The sequence below is a fragment of the Gobio gobio genome (assembly GCF_949357685.1).
Source record: "Gobio gobio genome assembly, chromosome: 18".
Classification (NCBI taxonomy): Eukaryota; Metazoa; Chordata; class Actinopteri; order Cypriniformes; family Gobionidae; genus Gobio; species Gobio gobio.
The window spans coordinates 13,921,094-13,940,620 of record NC_137111.1 but is presented as its reverse complement, the minus strand read 5'-3'; the positions used below and the strand labels follow the sequence as shown (position 1 = coordinate 13,940,620).

Here is a 19,527-nt window from a genome sequence, read left to right as displayed (position 1 = left end):
TTATAATCATAATTCACTATGTTGTCTAATTGTACTTTAATATTAATTTAAAATTAATGTGTTTTATCTACTCTGCATACTGTATTTATTATTAATTATATTATAATCTCAACAGCTGGAGGAGGTGACTCTACTGCTGCTTCAGTAGAGCATAGCGAGCCGCATACCACTATGGCTAATGTTGTAAGTTAGCTATATATTGTTAATGCTAAATTATTAATATTTATTTGTTTACAACAAATTGACCTTAAATTTGCAAATCTATAATCTTTACTTTTACTGTTTCAGTGAGTGTACTTTAATAAGCAGTAAAATAATTGTAGGCAATCATGTTAAAAGATATACAGATGAAATATGTAAGTGTTAGATTGTATACAGTTGCTGGTTTGCAGTGCAATACTCCATTATTCACTGCAAGGCAGGGCCCCAAAATTATCCTGCTTAGGGCCCCCAGATTTACAGAGCCGGCCCTGATGAAAATAAATATTATGAACAAGACACCCAAAGTTTTTGTTATTTATTTCCATTCGAAAGACGTGTTTATCAATCATTTTTACTTTAATTAGGCCTACATACATGTTTGTGTATATATATATATATATATATATTTATAAATATGACAACAATCACATAACCCACAGAGAGATTGCCTTTTTTAGAGAGTTTGGGAATATTCACACCTAAAAACATGATATCAGAGTTTTAAAATCAAACATTTTTAAAAAGAACCATATCACGGTTGTTTAAACCAATAAGCATTAAGCTGTGTCGTCAGGAAGTCGTTTCCCATCATGCTTTTGCTCAGCGCAGTCGGTGGAGAGCAGCTGCGCTCAACTGCAGAATCCGACACATCCGCCTTTCGCTCGCGAGAGTTTTTTGACATACGGCATGACATCAGAGCAAGGCGGACCGCCCTCGGACACTTTTCTAACCGGAATGCATCTCGCGCTGATCACCGGTGATCGGTTCTGCGCAGATTTCGCTCATCTCAAACAAGCCTAAGGATAGGCAACGTTGGTCCTGGAGTGTCGCTACTCTGCAGAGTTTTGCGCCAACCCTAATCAAACACACCTGAACAAGCTATTCAATTTCTTCAGGATTATATAAAAGATGTCTCATTAGCCACTTTGAAGCATTGGTCCGGGCAAGACTGCTCTATAAGCAAATACAAGTAAATGGGGATCTGCGGCTTTTCTGGTCAAAAAAATAAAGTTTACATTTCTCAATCATTAGGCTTGTTTGAGATGAGCGAAATCTGCGCAGAACCGATCACCGGTGATCAGCGCGAGATGCATGCCGGTTAGAAAAGTGTCCGAGGGCGGTCCGCCTTGCTCTGATGTCATGCCGACGTATGTCAAAAAACTCTCGCGAGCGAAAGGCGGATGTGTCGGATTTTGCAGTCGAGCGCAGCTGCTCTCCACCGACTGCGCGGAGCAAAAGCATGATGGGAAACGACTTGCTGACGACACAGCTTAATGCTTATTGGTTTAAACAACCGTGATGTATGGTTCTTTTTCAAAATGTTTGATTTTAAAACTCTGAGATCATGTTTTTATGTGTGAATATTCCCAAACTCTCTAACAAAGGCGATCTCTCTGTGAGTTATGTGATTGTTGTCATATTTATAAAAAAAATATATATATACAAACATGTATGTAGGCCTAATTCAAGTAAAAATGATTGATAAACACGTCTTTCGAATGGAAATAAATAACAAAAACTTTGGGTGTCTTGTTCATAATATTTATTTTCATATAAAAGTAACAGAACTTAAATTACATCCAGTTTATCAGCAACAAAGCGCACGAGTGTGAATCCCGCGAGATCCGCCTTTGATCTCGCAGGTGTCTGATCCACTACGAGAAGAGAGAACTGTCCGGCTTGCCTGCACTTTTTTCACTCCTCCCCTCACTGCAGCCGCCTAGTCTCGGCTGAATTTCAGGCGAGGCGAGGCGCATCTCAAACAAGCCTTATCTCAACGGTTTATGTTCTGTGTGGAGTACGAAAAAGTTTCTGCCTCCAATTACTCAGAATCTCTCTAGTTAGAACTTATTAATTGTCATAAGGAAATGTGAAAACTCACACTTGTCAAGCATACATTTGGTTTGTTTTTCTTGGTTAATAATTGTGGAGACGTCCCTAATGTAATATAATTACGTTTTTCACATTACAATTACTGTTTGAATGGACTCTGGGAGCTGTGCGTAAACCCGCCAGACTCCGCCCCCTTACACTCCCCCTAGCAGGAGAAGAATACACCAGTCCATACAGAGGGGGAGATTTAAATAACGGTAAAATAATTAAACAAATGACTTTTATAAATAGTATTAGTTTTAACATTTGTTTAGTTCATCATAGTTTATTTAGTTATTCTCTCTTAGCTCTTTTAACTCTAATTGTCTCAAATCACACACACAAACAAACAGATGTAGATTTAAATGTTGGAAAAATAATTCAATAACATTTATAAGAAATAATAGTTGCTTTAACAACGTGTTATACTTTAAAAAAGAAATAAAGTTTAAACTGTTCAAAACTATGTGCATTAAACGTTGGTAGTAAACATGGCGATCATCATGGTGATTTTTTCAGAAAGTTTTTCTTACATTTGAAGAAAGTTTTTACAAGCATGTAACATTTCCACATACTAATTTAAAACTTTAAAGAGATGCAGATCGTTAAAAACAAAAACTTACTATTCAGGCATTGTAAAATGTTATCAGAAACAGTAAAATGGGTTTCTGAAATAGTATAAAACTATTATTTAAAATTGTAAAATTATGAAACAAGGTTTTGAGATTAAACACTGGATTCTGGGGTTGTTTTTATTAAAAAATCTGACCCCATACAGTTGGGGTCGTAGGCCGTGTGATCAAGAGGATTAATTAAAGAAAGTTTTCACTGTCTACATTTGAAGAACATTTTTCACACACATGTAACACCTTCACATACAACTTTAAAGCAATGCATATTGTTAAAAACGCTATTCAGGCATTGCAAAATGTTATCAGAAACAGTCAAATGTGTTTCTGAAATGCTTTAAAATTGTGAAAAGTTTTCGGGATTCAACACTGTTTCAGAGTTTTTTTTATTAAAGAACATTTTATTAACTACATACATTTAAAGAAAGTTTTTCACACACACATGTAATATTTTCATATACAACTTTAAAACTTTAAAGTGATGCAGACCTTTAAATACAAAAATGTATTATACTAATATATTCAGGCATTTATCAGAAAAGTAAAATGTGTTTATGAAACAGTATAAAACTATATGCTTTTTAAATGTGAAACTTTTGAGGTTAAACACTGCAATCAGGATTGTTTTTATAAAAAATATTTTCACATAGGCCTACATTTGAAGAGTGGTTCCCCATTAAAACATTAAACAACATTAAAATGCTAAAAACAAAAAAGTACAATGTTTTCACATGATGTAAACAATTTCAGAAGAGGTAAAATGTGTTTCTAAATCAATGTTTCAAACAAACTGTAGCCTAACGCAAAGTTGAAATGTTCCGTTGCCCATGAAAGGTATCAGATGAAAAGATGCACGAGTAGGCCTAAGTTACTGTAAGTGACCATTACAATGCATACGCATTAGACATATCACGCAGCAGTAGTTTAAATTTGTCCAATGAGCAGTTTTTACCATTTAACATCAAATAGCTTAATCTGTTCTGTTTGAGATGTCATCACTCGCAAACGACAAACGTTTGAAATGAGGATAGATCTGATGTGTATAGCTGTATCCCCCAACCAAAGGAAAGGTAGGCCCCGCGCAAAGACACACGCCAGTGTGTAGATTTAAACTTTGTTAAAATAATTAAACCAAATATCGTTTAAAATGTATTTTTAGGTAATTTAGTTATTTACTCATTCTTTGATTTTTCAACCATCTAACCCCTTGCACAACCACCACACACACACACACACACACACGCGCACACACACCTGCACAGACAGTTGAACGTCTAAACTTTTATGACAACTTCCAGAATGTAAATACTTTATATTATGCTGTTTTGGATAACGAGAAAGGATGTCTGGTCGGGACGTAGCATCAGTAAAGCATCAAGGGCTTTAAAACATGTTCTAAAGATGTTTCGCAATGTTTTACAACACAGCTCTGGTAAATCTGCAAGGGTCTGGCATCGTGAACTCTAGATGGCATTGTGACCTTTGGTTGGCATTGCAAACTTTTACATATAGCCTATATAAAATGCAGGTTTCTCTCAAGAAATTGATAAGCATTAAAAAACATTAATGCAACTTTTGCTTGACCAAGTACTGTTATTTTACTAAAACAAGACAAAACATAGGATTTTTCACTTACACCCACAGTTATTTTTCCCCAGTTAGCCATATAGTTATTCCTTTATTTCTGTATTTCTCAAAACTAAAACCATGATGCTCTAAAGCATGGATTCCAATTCAATGACCCAAGTCGATTTAAACATTTATACATGTTTGTGTGTCACAAAAGCAGAAAATTCAAATTAATTACCTGAAGTGTTTAACAAACACAGGGAATACCTCTTGATTACCCTGTAGTTGTGTTAAAATCTTTGTGCGTATTTTTACACACCTACATATTTTGTCAGGGATATGTCACAACCCTGTGATGCAAAGTTCCACACTCTTGTAAAGGCTAAGATAACTTTCAAACATAAACTCTACACAGGAATTATGTGTATCTAGAACATCCATGTAAAATTCAAAAGACTGAATAACTAAGAAAAGAGGGCACAGCACATATTGTGAAGTGCCAATTATAATAAACACACAAAATCCATTCGTGAGTAGTTTTGGAAATTTGTAAATGCTGTTATGTAAATTACGTTTTTGTCAAGTTAGACAAGTTTTTAGTCATCTTGTTCAGAAAGCAGACGACACTGTTCACATTTATGTGTTGGACTGTATGTGCTTTTAGGTTAAGACTCTTTTTGAGAGCTGTAAACATTCAGTGCTTATTGGAATAAATAAAATAAAAATCTATGATGTGGGATTGCATGAAGCATCAACACAAATTAATTTGTGCAGTTTACACTTAAAACAATTACAGCTGAATCACATCTGACTATTCTGAAAGCTACACATTCATTAAAGTTTGAGGCAGTTAAACAAAGGTAGACTAAATAAAAAAAATGATGTGTACAAACACCAGGCAAATTCAAGAGCCCAAATAACAAAATATAGCTAAAAAAATACACCTTACAAGAAAAGCACTGTTTATAATGCATACAGAAAATCTATGAGCAATTTCTAAGTATGTTACAAGTTTGTAAATGTGGATTTATAAATGATGTTTTTTTACTCCACTATGTTTTAGCCATCTTGTCCAGACAGCATGACACTGTTCTGTTCACGTTTCTGTTTGTTGGAGTGAGTTCTGTTCTAGTTGAATATGCTTGGATGTTGTCAACAAAGCAGTGAGAGTTCAAGCTATTCCTCACATGGGAAGGTGTGTGTTGATCGCAGACCTTTCATTTAACAAACTTTTTAAATATATGACTGAACTTTCTCTTTTGACAAACCAGCATTTCAAATAGAAATTGAACAGGTGTTCCTAATAATCCTTTAGGTGAGTGTGTAATATATATTAGGGATGCAACAATACAGTTAGTCCACGGTTCAATACATACCTCGGTTTTTACCAACGGTTTTCGGTTCGGTTCTGATGGCTTGTCACATACATTTTTTGTTATTCTATTCTTAGGCGACAGGAACCGCAAGAGGTTAAAGAGAAAAAAGACTATTTTTTTTATTGCAATACTCTTTCTTTATTTTACTTAAAAGAATTGAAAAACCTTACTTAAACTTAAAACTTTACTTAAAAAAACCCATGTACACATTTCTAGTGTATTGGATAATATAAAATAAATATATATAAAGATTTACACTGGCAGCTCAGAGCTGTACAGCAGCATTTAAGTATGAAATTGAATGAATAAATGTAAAAATAAAACACTACATAGACTTCACTATAAAATATACATTGATTCTTAGCTACTGTATTAGTTTTTCAGTCAAGAACAGTGAGTGATTTTCTCTGTCTTTTGTTGTTGTATTAACATTAAAGGGATATTTCACTCAAAACTGAAAATTATGTAATCTAGAAATGAATACAGGTATTAGAAACAATATTAGAGTGAGTAAATAATGACATAATTTTATAGGTGAACTGTCTCTTTAAGGACCGCGTGTTCACTGGCTGCGCTGCTGTCAGTTTAAGACCTCTACACATCTAATATACAGACACGATTGCGATTTTACTTTCACTTTAGACATAACCGACTGTGTTTATGTTAACCTTGTGTGCATTTGACAGTATTAACGCAGTAAGACGACTACTTAGTTCAGTATTCACGTGTTTGACAGGCTTTTAGTGCGCACGCTCTGAAAAGCGCATGTTAAAACCGGGCACGAGAATGAAACCGGCAAGGCTTTAAAACGCATGCAAATAATAAACTTTCGTGATTGTGAATAACTATAGTGTTCCGTGAGTATAACTCTACTACTAACGTGTGATGTGAATGTATGTCACGTTGTTTAGTATTGGGATGGAGGCAAATTATAGAATTTGTAGACAAATAATTGATTAAATGCAAAACAGAAAAAAACGCAATTCACAAGCGCGTATTGAACCGTGAATAATTTGTTACATTTATATAGCGCTTTTCTAGGCACTCAAAGCGCTTTACATATAGAAGGGGGAATCTCCTCAACCACCACCAATGTGCAGCATCCACCTGGATGATGCGACGGCAGCCATATTGCGCCAGAACGCCCACCACACACCAGCTGATTGGTGGAGAGGAGACAGAGTGATGAAGCCAATCTGTATATGGGGATGATTAGGAGGCCATGATGGAGAGGGGCCAATGGGCAAATTCATGAATGCCGTACCGAACGGTTCAATATTATATTGAGAATTGTGGCATCCCTAATATATATATATTACACACTCACCTAAAGGATTATTAGGAACACCTGTTCAATTTCTCATTAATGCAATTATCTAATCAACCAATAACATGCCAGTTGCTTCAATACATTTAGGGGTGTAGTCCTGGTCAAGACAATCTCCTAAACTCCAAACTGAATGTCAGAATAGGAAAGAAAGGTGATTTAAGCAATTTTGAGCGTGGCATGGTTGTTGGTGCCAGACGGGCTGGTCTGAGTATTTCACAATCTGCTCAGTTACTGGGATTTTCACGCACAACCATTTCTAGGGTTTACAAAGAATGGTGTGAAAAGGGAGAAACATCCAGTATGCGGCAGTCCTGTGGGCGAAAATGCCTTGTTGATGTTAGAGGTCAGAGGAGAATGGGCCGACTGATTCAAGCTGATAGAAGAGCAACTTTGACTGAAATAACCACTCGTTAAAACCGAGGTTTGCAGCAAAGCATTTGTGAAGCCACAACACGCACAACCGTGAGGCGGATGGGCTACAACAGCAGAAGACCCCACCGGGTACCACTCATCTCCACTACAAATAGGAAAGGGAGGCTACAAGGAGCACAAGCTCACCAAAATTGGAGAGTTGAAGACTGGAAAAATGTTGCCTGGTCTTATGAGTCTCGATTTTTGTTGAGACATTCAGATGGTAGAGTCAGAATTTGGTGTAAACAGAATGAGAACATGGATCCATCATGCCTTGTTACCACTGAGCAGGCTGGTGGTGGTGGTGTAATGGTGTGGGGGAGGTTTTCTTGGCACAGTTGAGGCCCCTTAGTGCCAATTGGGCATCGTTTAAATGCCACGGCCTACCTAAGCATTGTTTCTGACCATGTCCATCCCTTTATGACCACCATGTACCCATCCTCTGATGGCTGCTTCCAGCAGGATAATGCACCATGTCACAAAGCTCGAATCATTTCAAATTGGTTTCTTGAACATGACAATGAGTTCACTGTACTAAAATGGCCCCCACAGTCACCAGATCTCAACCCAATAGAGCATCTTTGGGATGTGGTGGAACGGGAGCTTCGTGCCCTGGATGTGCATCCCACAAATCTCCATCAACTGCAAGATGCTATCCTATCAATATGGGCCAACATTTCTAAAGAATGCTTTCAGCACCTTTTTGAATCAATGCCACGTAGAATTAAGGCAGTTCTGAAGGCGAAAGGGGGTCAAACACAGTATTAGTATGTTGTTCCTAATAATCCTTTAGGTGAGTGTATATATATATATATATATATATATATATATATATATATATATATATATATATATATATATATATATATATATATATATATATATATATATATATATATATATATATATATATATATATTGTGGCACCATGAGAGGTTCAGGATCTTTTACTTGCGTAGTTGCCCAGAAAAACACCACTTCAACAGTCTCTTCATTATGCAGGTGTGTATTTTTTAATCATTAAACAAAAATAGTATCAACTTAAATATCTTCAGCTCACAACAAACAACTTAAGCCGCTTTTCCACCGCAGGAACTTTACCCCGGAACCAGGAACTTTGGGGGGGAACTCGGTGTGTTTCGACCGCAGGAACCAGGGTCTAAATGAAGTTCCGGGTAAATATTTCCCCCTCCAAACGGCCCTGCTTGCGAGGTGGGACTTTTGAAAAGTTCGCGAACTTTCGGGGGTGGGACTTGGGCGCTGAACATGCTGATTGGTTGAGCTCTCGCAGCTATTTTTTTTTTCCACCGCCATATTTACAAGTCTTTTGCGAGGTGAGTTCTGTGGGTTTTGCGTTCAGTAAATATTTTTTTTGCAACAATGGAGTTCAACAATAAATTCGACCGATGGACCGACGACGAGGTTCAGGCTTTATTGAGCATATATGCGGAGGAGGACATCCAGCGGGAACTGGAAACGGCGACCCGTAATGAAAAGGTATAACGTTACCTGAAGATATCGACTCGGTTCCAGTCACACTGGAAAACAGTGCAGAGAGAAATTGAAGAAATTAAGACAAGATTACAAGAAATTAAAGGATCATAACAACCGGAGCGGTTCCGACCGGCGTATCAACAAGTGGTATGACCGCCTGGACGCGTTGCTGGGACACAGACCGTCCTTTTCTAGGGCAGCGGTAACGAAAGACTCGGCTAGTGCGTTGTTGGAAACCATCCAGGAATCCGAGTGGGTTGAAGGTAAATATATCATCTTGGTATCATCTATTAAACTCGTTGCAGTGTTTAAACACGTTGCAGTAACTTTTTTCAACGTGCTTTTCCAGACATAACGAGTGGCCCTGATGAATCGCAGGCAACGGAGACCAGCGTGTTTTCCCCCGCGGTCACCAGTACGTTATAAAGCTGACAAAAATGTGTATATATTTAAAAACTGATGTGTAATCCTTAATGGTTTTGTTGTTTTTAATTGTAAACTTAAATTGCCCATGATAAAATTTGCACACTGGGCATTGTTCAAGCTGGCCAAACAATTGTTCATTATTTGTAGTGAAAACACTTTAAATAATTAATTGATGGTTTCTATTGTTTCATGGTTGCCTTGTGTATTAATTTCCATGTGTTTCTGTGCAAGTTTTCTACTTAGGGAAAAGGAAAAAGGACTGTGACTTTTTTGATGCACTGAGGGACATGGAGGAGGCTAACCGGGCCGTCCTGCAGCATGGACAAGAACAGCCTGACCAATATATTCAGCTGTTACTGAAGAGCCAGGCCGAGGAGAGATGAGGAGGCAAGAGCTGGCATTCCACCAGTCAGAAGCGGAAGAAAGCAGAGGGACTTTCAGACCGGGTTTCTGTCTGTTCTTGGACAGTTTGTCCAGTCGTTCAAGAAGTAGCCACAATGACCAGCCGCTTGAATGAAGCATTTGCACTACCACACTTGTACTTTATATATTGTACATGTTGGCACAGCTCTTGGAAAGGTTACTGAAAAATACACTTTTTTTTATATATTGTTGTTTTCACATTTTATATTTTCATTTTATTGTTCTAGTAATTTATTTGTCTTTGCACACTTTTATTTTAATTTTGTAAGAACTAATCTGTCTAAAATAAAGTAAAATGTGTAAAATGTCACTGTGTCTTTAATTTCCACATTCTGACTATATAACCACATTCTAATTGTATTCATATAGTGTAGGAAGCAAATAAAAGGGCTGCTGCTCGCAAGTCTTTCTGAATATGCACATAAACATATCTAGAAAACCCAAATATTATATTTTTAAATGTATAACTATGTGAATGTAGTATAATAACTTATAACCACAACTTAAGTGAAGCCATAAGTGTGGTCCTGCTTCATTTCAAATTTGAGGAAGAAGTCTCTAAAATTATGCATTTAATGAAGCATATTGTAATACTAGTCATGTGAATTTTTTTTTTTGTGAATGTTAAGAGATGTTATTGTGATAAAAAATAAAATACTTGCAGTCTAGTACCTAATCTTTCAACTGCTTAATTCAGTCTATTGTTTTCATTCAATTAAGTTTTCACACATCTGTCATGACTGAAACCTCATTATCCTTTTATAGAAAATGTTTTGTTTTGGAATTGAGCTATTACAACACATTCAGATTTTGGATTGCCCATCATCCCATTTTGCATTAAAATGGTCAAACCAGGTGAAAGTGCACGTTTAAATAAACAGTGTTGGTAATGTGTGTACATAATCAGCAAAAGCAGCGCTGCTTGCATCACCTACACTTGTTATTGTTGCAGACAGTATCGCGCAAAAGTGATTACTGTCCGTCGGTAACTGGGAGAAGCAGTCGCGCGCATTGCCACATCACCGGACTAATTTGCCTAATCTCCCCGGTACTTTAGACCGCGGTGGAAACGCAGATTGTAGCAGGTCTGGGGGAGAAAAAGTTCCTGGGAAAAAAGTTCCTGGTACAAATAGTTCCGGGTAATTTCGGTGGAAACGCGGCTTTAGTCTTTCCTTGGCACACGATCACCTCTCCTCACAGCCACACACCTCCAGTTATATCCTGTTCCTGGTCTGATTAGCTGCAGCTGCTCTCTCAGGCAGCCTGGGTTTTGTAGTCCTTAACAGGCAGCCATCTTGCCTCCTAGTGTCCACGTGGGGTAACCTGGGAAGGGTAGTTCTTACAAGATGCCCTCTTGCTCCAGCCATCTTAGAGCAATGTATCTGCCTTCTAAAACACGCCCTCTTATGATGCCACATACCCCCGCTCTGAGGCACTTGGTTGGCAGGCCGCTGTGAAGAGGACATCCTTGCGAGAGAGGGCATCAGCATTTCCATGGTATCGTCCTGGCCTGTGGACAACAGAGAAGTTGAATGCTTGCAGACTTAAAAACCATCTAGTTATTCTGCCATTGCTCTCCTTATTCCGGGCCATCCATTGCAGTGGTGCATGGTCTGTTATTAATACAAATCTCCTCCCCAGTAAGTAGTACTTGAGTGTCTCTAGTGCCCATTTAACAGCCAGACACTCCTTCTCAATTGTGGCATAATTTTTCTCGTGCTTTGCCAATTTCCTACTGATGTAAAGTACAGGATGTTCCTCACCTTCATGTGTTTGAGAAAGGACTGCTCCTAGACCCACCTCAGAGGCATCAGTATGCACTATGAATTCTTTGGTGAAGTCTGGGGATTTCAAGATCGGTCTGGAACACAACATCATCTTTAACTTGGAGAAGGCCTACAATTGAGCTGACAGATTCTCATTCACCTTTTAATTAACAATATGAAAAAGTAACAGACAATATTCTTCCTAACATCGCCTTTTGGAAGTCTTCATGCATATGGAACAAAATACAGGCAAGTGATGAGACTAGAATACCTAATAGTGTTATAATAATAAAAACAGTCCTGACTCCAAGCTCGATCTAACTTTATTCTATGCTAAATAAATCATCACATTACTGTAATATTATTGTTAATATTACAATTATTAGTAGTATTGCATTCTCTAATAAAGAGATTTACCGCTAGTTAGTTGTTTCCTCTATAAGTGCTCCAACATGCACGTTGTGCTCCCGTGAAAAGTTTCGCCTTGCACGTCTCAATCAGCTCCTGGTTTAGTATTTAGGGCACTGATCAGGACAAGAGTCAATGGGCTAACTCCCTCTTTGCTCCATTTTACCATTCTGGAGTGTCTGTTAGAGGTTAGTTCTGTGATGGGTGCAACCAGACTGGAAAAGTTAGGCACAAACCTCCTATAGTAATTGGCCAGGCCCAGGAAAGACTTTACTTGTTTCTTGGTTTTGTGGTCTAGGCCAGTTTTTAATTGCCCCAACTTTGGCTTCTTGAGGTTGTACCGAACCCCTGCCTATTGTGTAGCCCAGATACTCAGTTTCGCTGTAGGCAATTTTACATTTTTTGGGGTTTGCAGTCAAGCCCGCCTCTCTGAGGGAATCCAGTACCTTCTGTACCAATTCAAGATGGCTTTCCCAGTCTGAGCTGTGGATAACCACATCATCTAAATAAGCAGCCGCATACCGCTGATGGGGTTGAAGAACACGGTTCATGAGCCTTTGAAAAGTGGCCGGTGCCCCGTGCAGGCCAAAGGGTAAATGAGTATAATGGTATAGCCCCTCTGGTGTTGCAAAAGCAGTCTTCTCCTTGGAATCTGGAGATAAGGGAACTTGCCAGTAGCCTTTTGTTAGGTCTAATGTTGTAATGAAGCGGGCTTTACCTAGCCTGTCAATCAATTCATCAATGTGGGGCATAGGGTATGCATCAAACTTTGATATCTCATTTAATTTCCTAAAGTCGTTGCAGAACCTTACTGTACCGTCTGGCTTGGGGACCATCACAATATGGCTTGACCATGCACTCTGAGACCCTTCTATGACCCCTAACTCTAACATTTTCTTCACCTCTTCCTTGATGGCTTCTCGTCTGGCCTCTGGGATTCTGTAAGGACGCTGCTGTACAGTTTTCCCCGGGACAGTATGGATCTCATGCTGGATTATTCTAGTATGGCCTGGAACTGGGGAAAACACATTTTTGTTACGATCCACTAGCTCCATCACCTCCTGTCTTTGTTGTGGGTTCAGATCTGGGCTCACCCTGACTTCTTCTCGTGCTGGGTCACTGGGTTTCCTTGGGGAAAGAGAGCACATCATCACGTCTCTAGGGTGCCAGCGTTTCAAGAGGTTGACATGATATATTTGGTCAGGTTTTCTCTTGCCTGGTTGCCTAACCCTGTAATTTACCTCCCCTACCCTTTCCATGACCTCAAAGGGTCCCTTCCAAGTGGCTAGAAATTTGCACTCTACTGTGGGCACCAGCACTAACACTCGGTCTCCAGGCTGAAATTCTCTTGGCTGAGCTGGGCGGTTATATATAGCTTGCTGCTCCCGTTGTGCTTTCTCCATGTGTTCTCTAACAATAGGGTAAATGGCTGCCATTCTGTCACTCATTTCCCCTACATGCTCGACAAAAGACCTATGAGGGCAAGGCTGTTCCTCCCATGCTTCCTTTGCTATATCCAGCAGACCTCTTGGCTTGTATGGGTACAAAAGTTCAAAAAGGGAGAACCCTGTGGAGGCTTGCGGCACTTCTCTAATTGAGAACAAAAGATAGGGTAAGAGTTGATCCCAGTTTCTGCCATCCTTGTCAATGGTCTTACGAAGCATTTGCTTGAGGGTCTTATTAAAACGTTCTACAAGGCCATCTGTCTGTGGGTGGTACACTGATGTTCTTATCTGCTTTATCTTTAGGAGGGTGCAGAGCTCTTTCATTACTCGAGACATGAATGGGGTCCCCTGGTCTGTAAGAATTTCTTTTGGGATACCCACTCTACTACTTATCAGGAATAGTTCCTTGGCAATTTGTTTTGTTGTGGCTTTCCTTAATGGCACCGCTTCAGGGTAGCGGGTGGCATAGTCTACCACCACCAAAATATATTGGTGACCCCTGCCGCTCTTTGGGACTGGCCCTACAATGTCCATCCCAATCCTCTCAAAGGGGGTTTCAATGATGGGTAGAGGAATCAAGGGATTACGAAAATGAGGCTTTGGAGCTGCATGCTGACACTCAAGACAACTACGGCAGTAATTCTCTACTTCCTTATGCACACCAGGCCAAAAGAACCATTTTAACACTCTTTCTTTGTTTTTTTCCACCCCTAAATGTGCCCCAAGCAGATGAGTGTGGGCTAATTGTAGTACTGTGGCCCTATGGGTTTGAGGCACAAGCAACTGCTCTATCGTCTCCTCTCCTTCTTTCTTTATTTGGTAGAGCAACCCTTTCTTGATTGCAAAATATGGGTAGGCTATTGGGAGACCACTGTTAGCTACCCCATCCACTACTCTCAAATTTTTTAAAGCATTAATGAACGTTGGGTCATTTAGTTGGGCTGTTCCATACTGGCCTGTTAACATCTGACGCCCTGGCACTTCTGGACCGCTCTCACTTCCTTGGGTTGACCCCGGCTCCTCAGACTGTATCTGTACCCTCCTCTGGGTGATGGGCTGTTGTGGTGGCTCATCTGCTTGTTCTGAAGCAGACTCTGTCTCTTCCGGGTTGTCTCCCCCATCCGTCCATGTTTGCACTGGAAGGCAGTGGTGTATTAGACTTTGAACATTTTGATTTACATGATTTATTATCTTTTGTCTACTTTTACCCCGGAGCCGCTGTGGTTCTCTTGTTCTCCTTGTTTGTACATCTTGCCACAACATGTGAAACAATGTCGACCAATCAGTACCGGTACCGACAGGGAATCCACCACCCCAGCTCGAATTTCATACTTCCCTTTAGTTGTGACTAGCGTTACTGCAGATATGGGGTATGTGCAGGTATCTCCATGTACACACGAAACTGGAACTGGGTTTTCTGGTGAGACTTGCTTTGGGTTGACCAATGATTTGTGAACCAGGGTAATCATGCTTCCAGAGTCTAATAATGCCTCTACATCTTGGCTATTGACTGATACAGGGCACGTCATGGCTTGGAACGCAGAGATCCCCAATAAGGCAGCAAAGAGGTTATTTTTCAAGCCACTTGAACTCTCTGCTGTTGGCATAGGCTCATCTGCCTGATTACACTGCCACGAAATGTGTCCTACTTCCCCACACTTGTAACACGTTCTCAGATTATACGATGTGCTTTCAACTGGGGATTCTTGCTGGCTGGGCCTTCTCCCCTGTGGACTAGCCCACCTAGGGGTAGGGGCTCTAGGGGACAACTTTTGTTGGGGCTGTGCACTGATTGGGAACCGTGTGTTCAGCATGTCTGCACTGGCTTGGAATCTTTCGACAGCTTCTATCATTTCTTGGGGTGAACTTGGGTTATTCTGACAGACAAATCGTTTGGCTTCAAGGGGTAGGGCCCTCACAAACCTGTCCAACACCAAGGAATCAATAACCTCTGATGCGGAGCGCCTATCGGGCTCTAACCACTTCTTAGCAAGGCGCATTAACTCATGCATCTGTGTACGCGGTGGCTGTTCCTTCTTGAAGCACCATGCATGGAACCTTTGTGCCCTCCCAAACTCTTTAAGGCCACTACGACTTAATATTTCTTTCTTTAAGTAGTCATAACTATTGGCCAGTGTAGGGTCTAGATCTAGGAATGCCTTCTGTGACTCCCCAGATAAAAATGGTGCCAATATTTTGGCCCATTGATCTTTTGGCCATTTTTCTCTAACGGCAGTGCTTTCAAAGGCATGCAGGTAAGCTTCAACATCATCATTCTCTCCCATTTTAGGAATAAAGTCACTAGCCCGTATCCTGCTAACATCTTGGGATCGTTTCAGTTCCAATTCTTTAACTTTAAGGTTATTAGCCCTCTTTTGTTCCTCCAGTAAAGCCGCTTGGATTTGGTGCTGGATTTTACTACTTTCTATCATTGTCTTCAGTAAGTCTTCCATTTTACCATCAATTGACTGTGTACTTAGCTTAGAAAACAGGCCGGTGAGGTCCTCCACTTTACTCTGGAACATCAGCAGTCCTCCACATGTGCCCGCATTCTCCACCATATGTGGCACCATGAGAGGTTCAGGATCTTATACTTGCGTAGTTGCCCAGAAAAACACCACTTCAACAGTCTCTTCAGTATGCAGGTGTGTATTTTTTAATCATTAAACAAAAATAGTATCAACTTAAATATCTTCAGCTCACAACAAACAACTTAGTCTTTCCTTGGCACACGATCACCTCTCCTCACAGCCACACACCTCCAGTTAAATCCTGTTCCTGGTCTGATTAGCTGCAGCTGCTCTCTCAGGCAGCCTGGGTTTTGTAGTCCTTAACAGGCAGCCATCTTGCCTCCTAGTGTCCACGTGGGGTAACCTGGGAAGGGTAGTTCTTACAAGATGCCCTCTTGCTCCAGCCATCTTAGAGCAATGTATCTGCCTTCTAAAACACGCCCTCTTATGATGCCACAATATATATATATATATATATATATATATATATATATATATATATATATATATATATATATATATATATATATATATATATATATATATATATATATATATAATATATATATATATATTTCCCCCTAAGTACGCATAATGGCTTCTTTCAACATCCTACTTGACATTAAAGATTATAGTATTTTCCAACTATCATCACCATCTTACCATCATCATCATCATCATGCAAATAAAACTACATGTGCTAAAAATCTTTGTACATTTTTGCTCTTCTGTTGGATTTGTTAGATAAACTATGCCCCCACTGCTGTAATACAAATACATTTAAGAACTATGGTGCTCCACACTCTTTTAAAGGCTATGGATAAGATTAAAACATAATCTTTATACAGAAATTATGTTTGCACAACAGTAAATTCAAGAGAGCAACTTACTAAAAAATAAATAGCATGAACCATTTAAAATGAATACAGAAATCCTCTCTCCTGGTCTATTGTGAAAGTTAATGTTGATTTGTAAGTGACATTTTTTTCTCTAGTCGATGACGCTGTTCATATTTTGTTTGTTTTGTTTTGTACAGTTGTACAGTTTGTAAAAAACTAATCCCTGAGCATGGTCAAACATGTTCATAGGAATTCATTAAAAACACAAATACAGCATAAAGATAATTAAATGACAGTCCTTCTACATGAGAGTGTTTAAGACTAAACAAATTATATTTCTTTTAGGACATCTTTCTGGTTTGTCTATGATGTGAACATGACACCTCATTATGAAAAAGTGAGTTTTTCTGTTCTCTGATTATGTAATAAAATGTGCATTTCTCTCTTGGTGTGTCCACTACTGCGGAGATGGCGAATCAGCACCGTCAGCCGACATGACACAGAAAACTCTTGAGTTTATTAATAAACAATTAAAATGTCTCCTTGCAATTTTTGACACATTCATAATCAATACTTTTGCCGGTTCTTTGTGGCAAGCTTAATGCTTGCGCTTGAGTGGGGATAATAATAGCCTATTATATCGGTAGCATACTCATTACGGTGATATATTATTAATATATTAGCCTACGTAAACGCTCAGGTTTAGAATTCTCATATTTATGTAATTAAATTAATAAAAGTGCTTAGTCAACGAATGGCTTAAATGAACAACTAGGCCTACTATTATATAAAAAAAACTTTAGTCGGGGACAGCCCTACTTATTTCACATATTTTTGAACCAATGTCACAATGTGCATTCTGGGATGAGCGAGCAGCGCTAAGCGGAATGAGCAAGCTCGAGGTCAGTATTAGATTTTGGATAGCTAGCTTGGCTTGTGTAAGACCGCATGAATTCGCTCCAAGGATCGGCAGCGAATCGCGGTGAAGGCCTTACGCGTTCAGTGTCTCAGCTGGAAGAATGGATTTGATTATAATATTCTTTATCTGACTCCATTTATCATAGTTGTCGCATTTAGAAGAGAATCCCAACCGAATGTTTGGTCATCTATATTTGATAGTTAATCATACATTTAATCGTTCCGTTTTAACCCTTTGTTACAATTATAACGTTCCACATTGGAGATAGTTAATAATTACAGATTAATTCAGAAAGGATCAAAATGTAACAATTTATTAACAATCAAGTAAATGTAAAATGTCAATTACATCATAGACATAAATCTCTTCTAAAAGGAATCACAAATTCTGGTTATGGTTACACTTAAAATCGTTTCAAATAAATGTAAAACATAAACCCTTAATTATGCTCTGTAGGCCTCTGCCTAGAATGTTACCTGTGTGTGTGAGAGAGAGAGAGAGAGAGAGAGAGAGAGAGAGAGAGAGAGAGAGAGAGAGAGAAAGGGAGAGAGCTAAAGAACAGCTCTCTCCAGAGAAAGCCAGAGAAACCAAAGAGAGCGAGCTACAGATCAAATTCTCTTTTATCCTCTTCCCTGATGTCACCAAATTCAAACCTGACTCTTGTAAAACTGACCAATCAGACCAACCCGTGAGACATTTGAAAATAACCAATCAGACAAAACTTCCCCCATTGTATCAAAGGTGCGAAAACCTGTTGGCCAGCCGGCCAATCATTCTTTTGTCTTTCTAACTCAACCTGGCCCTTCTGATGGCGTTAAGGGGGAAGGGGTTGAGTCAATTTCAATATCTTGATCACGACGATGGCAGTTAACAGCAAAGCAGAGGATTTTGTTCCATTTCAAATATCTTTGATTATTTTCCACCTTACAGTTCCCCGTTTGGCACCATTGGCCACAACCATTGAGTCCAAAGGTGGCATTGTCCACAAAGATATGCTTTCTGTTGTGTGTAGATGTTATTCTTCAGACTTCTCGTCCAGACTTGTTGCAAAAGCAGCTGATCAGTTTTCAGCCTTTGTTGTCCTTGTAGCCCTGCATGAGAACTTCATCATTGATATGCAAAACGTCCATTGATTACTTCACACCTCAAGAACAGTCACTCTTTTTGAGGACACAGGAGCGAACTTTTGCTGCAGGTATTCTGTGATTAAGCACAACAAAGAACAAAAGCATACATGGCATTTTTCATTGGTCAGAAGTCTGATGTGGTCATATTAAAATAGTCTCTGGAAATAAGCCCTTAAATCAATATACTTAATAAAGTGGTCAGGGTTTGAGAATAAAAAGAAGATTCCACAAGCTCGTACATTGTTTCTGGGAACATTGAAATAAAATGCATTATAACAAAACAAATCATTGTTGATTTTAAGTCCCCCTTTTCATGAGGAGTATTAGCAAAATATTCAGTGTAACCATGACTCGGAAATCAAACTCAAAGTTCATGTAACTTTCCACTATTTCGGTGGTAGTGGAATTTGAGCATTTTGGTCTGAATTTCTCGAAGGAAATGTAGCAAAAGTCAGTGCAATTGATACATTAAAAAAAAAAGATGGTACTCATCAATAAACCATAAAAGAAAAACAACAAATCAATCACATTTATGAAAACATATATATATATAATAACCACTGTGTTTGTTCAGGAATCTTCCAATGTAATTAATGTAGATCTAAATATGATTAGTCATACAATAATGGGTATTCCTGGTAAGTGTGTGTGTGTGTGTGTGTGTGTGTGTGTGTGTGTGTGTGTGTGTGTGTGTGAGTGTGTGAGTGTAGCTATCTGGATCCGTTAGTGTGAAAAGATGAACAATAGATCTTTAGTGAAGTAACACTTTTAGACTCTATGTC

General features: G+C 39.0%; 1 protein-coding gene across 1 annotated transcript; it reads left to right on the top strand.

Annotated features, from left to right (window-relative positions):
* Positions 1-2,564: 2,564 nt before the first annotated feature.
* LOC307141781 (uncharacterized protein) lies at positions 2,565-9,821 on the top strand (the record flags this gene model as incomplete). The annotated part of the gene is made up of 4 exons (XM_079842235.1): positions 2,565-2,579; positions 8,986-9,145; positions 9,232-9,297; positions 9,540-9,821. 4 exons carry the CDS (start codon positions 2,565-2,567, stop codon positions 9,689-9,691), a joined length of 393 nt encoding a protein of 130 aa, XP_079698361.1. The 3' UTR covers positions 9,692-9,821.
* Positions 9,822-19,527: the final 9,706 nt, after the last annotated feature.